The sequence below is a fragment of the Engraulis encrasicolus genome, chromosome 7 (genome assembly GCF_034702125.1).
Source record: "Engraulis encrasicolus isolate BLACKSEA-1 chromosome 7, IST_EnEncr_1.0, whole genome shotgun sequence".
NCBI classification, from domain to species: Eukaryota; Metazoa; Chordata; class Actinopteri; order Clupeiformes; family Engraulidae; genus Engraulis; species Engraulis encrasicolus.
This window is the reverse complement of record NC_085863.1, coordinates 12,744,551-12,752,050: the sequence shown is the minus strand read 5'-3', so window position 1 is coordinate 12,752,050 and position 7,500 is coordinate 12,744,551. Positions and strand designations below refer to the sequence as shown.

The 7,500-nt window shown below is 43.5% G+C and overlaps 1 protein-coding gene across 2 annotated transcripts in view; it reads left to right on the top strand.

Annotated features, from left to right (window-relative positions):
• The window catches only part of ksr1a (kinase suppressor of ras 1a), a 78,729-nt gene that overhangs the window by 59,283 nt on the left and 11,946 nt on the right, over positions 1–7,500 (top strand). The window contains exons 7-13 of one of the 2 annotated variants that reach the window (XM_063202873.1): positions 7–76; positions 505–588; positions 1,661–1,722; positions 2,691–2,800; positions 3,322–3,490; positions 5,708–5,749; positions 7,156–7,207. In XM_063202873.1, the coding sequence (XP_063058943.1) occupies positions 7–76; positions 505–588; positions 1,661–1,722; positions 2,691–2,800; positions 3,322–3,490; positions 5,708–5,749; positions 7,156–7,207 (589 nt within the window). The remainder of the gene's footprint in view (positions 1–6; positions 77–504; positions 589–1,660; positions 1,723–2,690; positions 2,801–3,321; positions 3,491–5,707; positions 5,750–7,155; positions 7,208–7,500) is intronic. The other variant, XM_063202874.1, reaches the window with a different exon arrangement.

The window sequence follows — 7,500 nt, the reverse complement described above, 5'->3', positions numbered from 1 at the left end:
TATCAGATAACATAACAGTGCATCGTAGTTCTCCCCAGACTGTTCGCAGGGACATCGGCCTGAATGTCACACACAGGTGAGTTCCAGCTAGCAGTAGTTGTTTTATTTGTTTGTTTACAGTTTCACATTTGCAAGGATCTGCACATGGGTTGTTAATAGCTGATATAGACAGTATTACCCCATGAGGCCAAAACACTGTTAAGTCATATTTATTTATCAAATAGAAGCTGGAAATGTTAAGAGTAATAATATTAAAACCGTGACTGAAAACATGTGGTGGGTTGAAGCCCTCTTTTCTCTTTGTTATGTCTAAAATATGGGAACATTGGTATATGTGCCAATGTACATGTGCCATTTTTTTATTGCTGTATAAAGTGTGTGTATATTAATATGTTATGTTTTTCTTACTGATCTGTGTATTGTATTGTCTCTTGTGGGCCTTGAGCCTGTAATAAAGTTTATATATAATTTGTATGTGTGCTCTTTGCCTGCCGCCTCCTCCAGATTCTCCACCAAGTCCTGGCTCTCCCAGACCTGCCAGGTGTGCCAGAAGAACATGATCTTCGGAGTCAAGTGCAAACACTGCAGGTGAGCCTGAGCATGGTACCGTCCCACCTCACTGCTTTCTTGGGGCGCCATTGGGGGGCTGCCCCACTTGCACTGGTGAAGCACAAATGCAATTTCGTTGTGTGCAGTGTGCAATGTGCAGTGAACACTTGTGTGCTGTGGAGTGCTGTGTCACAATGACAATGGGAGTTGGAGTTTCCCAAATGGGCTTTCACATCCAATTCCTATTAGCCGGGTGAAGGGTAAAGTTCATGTAGGGTAAGGAAGAACCCTTTTAATCCATTGTGTCCTGGAGACACATATATGCTGCATCCAGGTTCTTGAGATTTGAGCTATTTTACTAAAATTGTGGGTACGTTAGAGCTGAATGAACACATTCTAATGCAAAACAGGGATCCTAGTTTTTAAATGCAACTCACGTTTGTATGTGCTTTGGAGGCTGAGATTTAGGATTTAATAGGCAGAGGGCACCATTTCCTAAAAAGGGCTAACAAAATGGGGTTAATTCATTGTATTTCCATGACGTTTTGTTTGGAGTGTCCCAAAACATCACAGAATTAAAAAAAAAACATGATTTAAAAGGTAGCTCCTCAGTGTGTGGTTCTTCCTTACCCTGAGCTCCCCATCTGTCACCGTAGCAACACAAAGCCGTTGGTCCTGTTGCGTGTGTGTGTGCTTGTGGGCTTGGTATCACATGTCCAAATGCCCCCCCTATGATAGGACAACAAGACAAGGCATTACTTATAGGGCAACAATTGTTGTCCGGCCCTACAGTGGCCGATATGGTAGGGCACACGTTTACCACTCGGTCGACCCAGGTAGGTTCGATTCCCGGTCCGGGTCCTTTGCCGGTCCTTCCCCATCTCTCTCTCCCAGCTCACTTCCTGTCTCTCCTTCACTATCCTGTCTCACAAAACACCAATAAAGGCTGAAAAGCCCCCAAAAAATACTTTGAAATTTTTTTGTTGTTGTCCCTCACTATTCTAACCAGTTATCTTGGTTATTTCCATGGTATGGATAGAATTGAAAGTGCCTGTGGGTTCTTCTGTGCACAGTATGACACTTGTTTGATGTGCATTTTCTTTCTTCGCAGGTTAAAGTGCCACAACAAGTGTACCAAGGAGGCCCCATCCTGTAGGATCTCCTTCCTCCCAAGTGAGTCTTTCAGTCCTCAGTACACCTTTAATATTTATTTGTTGTTAAGTTATTATTTTGTTGTACATATGCTAACATTGGTAACTGGTGATCTTCAAATATTGCTGTCTTTCTGCACTGTTCACACTCCCTTGCTCCCCTCTGTTGTCACAAAGTCAGTAACTTTGTTGCATTCCTAAGTCAAGTTTAGCCTTTTAGCCTTTAGCCTTTTAGTGTACACAGTGGGCAACTTGTGGATTCCCGGCTCTTCAATTGATACTTGACCCTGGATCTCTTCCTTGGACTATGCACAGGGACTTTGACACTTTGGGCAGTTTTTTTTTCTTGTGTGTGTGTGCGTGTGTGTGTGTGTGTGTTTGTGTGTGTGTGTGTGTGTGTGTGTGTGTGTGTGTGTGTGTGTGTGTGTGTGTGTGTGTGTGTGTGTGTGTGTGTGTGTGTGTGTGTGTGTGTGTGTGTGTGTGTGTGTGTGTGTGGGGGGGGGGGGGGGATAGAGAGATCTGACCTGTAATAATATACAGTATGTATGGTGGATATACCGTATGTGCAATGTTGTGTGTGATGTGTCTTATTCTGTATTTATGTATGTATGCTACTTGACACATTAATTTCCCTCGGGATCAATAAACAATACTCTACTCTACTCTACTCTACTCTACTCTACTCTACTCTACTCTACTCTACTCTACTCTACACTACTCTACTCTACTCTACTCTGCTCTGCTCTACTTTACTCTACTCTACCCTACCCTACTCTACTCTACTCTACTCTACTCTACTCTACTCTACTCTACCCTACTCTACTCTACTCTACTCTACGCTGCTCTGCTCTGCTCTGCTCTGCTCTGCTCTACTCTACTCTACACTACTCTACTCTACTCTACTCTACTCTACTCTATTCTACTCTACTCTACTCTACTCTGCTCTGCTCTGCTCTGCTCTGCTCTACTCTACTCTACTCTACTCTGCAGTCACTAAGATCAGGAGGACGGAGTCTGTGCCGTCGGACATCAACAACCCAGTGGACCGGCCGGCGGAAGCCCCGCAGTTCGGCACGCTGCCAAAGGCAATAACCAAGAAGGTATTTGCATTACATTACATTACAATAACCAAGAAGGTAATTACATTACATTACAATACAATAACCAAGAAGGTATTTACATTACATTACATTACAATAACCAAGAAGGTATTTACATTACATTACATTACAATAACCAAGAAGGTAATTATATTTCATTACAATAAACAAGAAGGTAATTGCATTACATTACAATAACCAAGAAGGTATTTACATTACATTACATTACAATAGCCAAGAAGGTATTTACATTACATTACATTACAATAACCAAGAAGGTATTTACATTACATTACATTACAATAACCAAGAAGGTATTTACATTACATTACATTACAATAACCAAGAAGGTATTTACATTACATTACATTACAATAACCAAGAAGGTAATTCCATTACATTACATTACAATAACCAAGAAGGTATTTACATTACATTACATTACAATAACCAAGAATGTAATTACAGTTCATTACAATGTGTACAGTACATTCTGATGTGTTTCTCTTTATCTCCTGCAGGACCACCCGCCCGTCCTGAACCAGTTGGACTCCAGTAGCAACCCCTCCTCCACCACCTCCTCCACGCCCTCCTCCCCCGCCCCCTTCCAGCAGAGCAACCCCCCCAGCGCCACACCGCCCCCCAACCCCTCGCCCAAGGGTCACCGCGACAACCGCTTCCACTTCCCAGGTGAGTCCGGCCCGCCGAGGGAGGAGTAGCCGATCATCAGAGCTGGGGCTGGGGAAGTCCCTTTGTGGTTTCTTGGTAACACTTTATTTTAGGGATACATCTATTAGCACTAATGCATACAATGTTAATGCCTGCATAAGTAACTTGTAAGGCATGTACTAAGCAAACGCTAAGGCCTACTAGGTCCTTACTAAGGTTAAATTGGTAATAAATCCCTTATTGTACATGAACAAGACATTTGCGAATACATGCCTAACAAATGTTTGATTTTACTTTGTACATGCCTTACAAGTTACTTATACAGGCACATTGTATGTATTAGTGCTAATTGATGTATCCCTAAAATAAAGTGGCATTTGATTTCTTTTATTTGGAGACAAGCAGTGGTGTAGTCTACGTTGAACGCAGGTGTACACGCAATATAGTCACCTTAACATTTCAGGGATTTCAGTATACCCACCGAAAATTGTTTGATCCATTATTTAGAATAGCACAAATATAAACAGTATTAAAAAAATGTTCAAATATACCGTATACCCACCTCAAAAAAGTAGACTACACCACTGGAAACAAGAGATGAGCAAGACATAGTGCTCAGTACAAGTACAGAGTGAGAGACATGCATCCCTTGCACCCTCTTTGATACCTATGGGCCAGTGATGTTTCAGCCGTGCCGGACAGCCAATGCTAGCCTCGCTAGCCATCCTACGTACTTCCGCCAAAGGATTGGCTCCACTACTGTAGTCTGGCCGTGCTTCTCTGTGGAGTGCTTGCAGCAGTAGAATTTTGATTGCAACGCCCCCCCAGAAAACAGCTAATAATCGAATACGCCCCCCACATGGGGACGAAAGGGGGAGAACGCTCGTGACAATGACGTACACATCTGCACCAGAGCCATTGGTCTGCGCTATGTTGTTGTTGAGTAACTGCCAGCGATTGGGTGAGAGGTGTCCAATAATTTCAAACTATAACTGAGTGCAAACTTCCTGCTTTCTACAATCGCTTCAGAGCAAACAAATGCCAGGCCATAAATACGAAATGAAATGGTAGTATTATGGGATGGTCAGGACCAGGCTAAACCAATGCCACATGGACTTTTTGTTTATTTGTTTGTTTCTAGTGCAGGATATCGACCACCAATTACTTATTTATTTTTGGACATTAGCCTAAGCCTAAGCCCTATATACCTACTGTATGAAGCCTAAGCCTAAGCCTAAGCCCTGATACCTATGAAGATGACGCTGTTACCTCTGCCAAGGAGGTTATGTTTTCGGTCGCGTTGGTTTGTCTGTTTGCCTGTTTGTCAGGAGGATACCTCAAAACAGATTTGGATGGAACTTTGTGAAGTTGTTGGAAATGACAAAAAGGAACAAGTGATTAAATGTTGGTGGTGATCCGGATCTGGATCACGATTCGGAACCAGGACATTTTTAAAGATTCTTCACCATTGCGGGACAGGACAGATTTTGACATTCCAGTTTCTAAATTCACAACAAGAGGCAAGAAAGACTTGAAAAAAAGGGTTTAACATGTTCTATCAAACAACTTCCTTGGCAGAGGTCTGCACTCTCTTACTGCATTTCTAGTTCTCTAGTGCAGTGGTTCTTAACTTTTTTTTCTTAACGCACCCCCTTACAGGTGCCCAAGACAAGCCGCGCACCCCCAACTGAAGCTTCTACACGTGTATTGCGCACTAAAAAAAACAATTACGATGATTCTTTTTTTGAGACATTAATCAATAATGACTTTACATGAGGACCAAATCACGTTTTCATTTGGTTTTGATTTGGCCCAATTTAGCGCAACATTTGTTCGCTGAATTTTTTAGTCACAACCTCAGCACAAACAAAACAAAATTCCTTGCACCCCCACTGAAATCTCTGGGGGTCCACCCCTCAGGGGGTCCCCGCACCCCAGGTTAAGAACTACTGCTCTAGTGTGTCTGTCATGCACCTGTGCTGCTAGACCTGCAAGCTAACCGTGTCCTTATATGTTTGACAAGCCTTTTTGTTTTGCACAGACCTGCTCTAACCTAACCCAGCCTCCACAGTATTGTCCCCACTTTAACCTGGATGTTTTCTCTGACTCCCTGACCCCTCTCTACCCCTATATCTGCATCTCTCTCCTCTCCTCTCCTCTCTCTCTTTTTCTTCTTCCCTCCTTTTTGCTCTTGCTATTTGTTTTCTTTTTTCTTCTCCCCTTCCGTTTGTTCCAAAGCTGCCTGCTACTTTCAGCACAGACAGCAGTTTATCTTCCCTGGTGAGTTAACCACCTGACCCACCCACCCCCGAGTGGTCAAGAGGTGTGTGTGTGTGTGTGTGTGTGTGTGTGTGTGTGTGTGTGTGTGTGTGTGTGTGTGTGTGTGTGTGTGTGTGTGTGTGTGTGTGTGTGTGTGTGTGTGTGTGTGTGTGTGTGTGTGTGTGTGTGTGTGTATGTGTGTGTGTGCGCGCGTGTGTTCGTGCGTGCGTATGTGTGTGTGTGTGTGTGTGTGTGTGTGTGTGTGTGTGTGTGTGTGTGTGTGTGTGTGTGTGTGTGTGTGTGTGTGCGTGCGTGCGTGTGTGCTTGCGTATGTGTATGTGTATGTGTGTGTGTGCGTGCTTGCATATGTGTGTGTGCGTGTGTGTGTGTGTGTGTGTGTGTGTGTGTGTGTGTGTGCTTGCGTGCGTGCGTGTGTGTGTGTGTGTGTGTGTGTGTGTGTGTGTGTGTATGTTGTTGAGTTAACCACCCCTGAATGGTGAAGACCTTCCCCACCATCACCTCTACTCTATACGCATCTCCCTTTTCTCCGTATGGCTAGACTCTCTACTTCACTCATGGTCGCATACTTCCTGACACTTTACCTCACATTACCACAAATTACCACACTTTGCACGCACACGCGCGCGCACACACACACACACACACACACACACACACACACACACACACACACACACACACACACACGCGCGCACACACGCACACACACCTCTGTTCGGTGATGACGTGACCTGTGAATGGTGTGGGGGGTGTTGTGACAGCTTGGGCAAAGACCCAGTGGTGTGTGGTGGTGTGTAGACTGTAGAGTGGTCTGTGTTTGTGTTGAGGCCTGCGTGGTGTGCTGTGATCATGCACTACCGATGCCCCCTACTGGATGTTGATCTCACTGCAGACATATTTGAAGTACAGTTAAAACAGCACTAAGTAGTTTTTTCAACATTTTGCTCAGACCCACAACTGTGTGAGAGACACTCAAGTTTATTTTGCCACCTTATTTTGTCTACACTTACTCAAAGTAAGTTGAGAGAGAAAGCTGTCCCTCTTTAATTTGAAGAATAGTTCATTCTACTTCAATAGAAAAACTGTTGCCTTTTATATGAACAGACACCCTACTGTCAACAGGTCATTTTTTTTCCTGTACTATAGGCAAGGCAAGGCAAGGCAATTTCATTTGTATAGCGCATTTCATACATGAATGCAATTGAATGTGCTGTACAGTAAAGATAAAAATGATGTAAAATAAAATAACATGAAATAAAACAAAAATAAAAGCACAAGGCATAGCAGGTGAAAATAGAATACAACGTTAAGATAAAAGCAAGAAATAAGGAAAAAATACATAAAAACATAAAAAAACATCAAATATTGTTTACTAACCAACATTGTCTTTGTCGTCTCCCCCCCAGATGTGTCCAGTTCGTCCACTCTGCATTCTGATAGCGGCCTTCCAGACACAGTGTAAGTACGTGATATTGCATGGTGGAACGGTGGGGCAGCCATGGCTCAATGATCAGAGTGCTGGCCTTTAGATCAGAGGGTTGCAGGTTCAAATCCCACCCTTACCAGCATCTTCATCCATGGCTGAAGTGCCTTTGAGGAAGGTACCTAACCCCACATTGCTCCAGGGCCTGTCATTAACCCATTATGTCCTGGGAGCACATATACGGGTTTTTCAGGATTTTGAGATTTTAGCTGTTTTATTTACTATGTGGGTATGTTAGAACTGAATGAACACATTACAATGCAAGGGG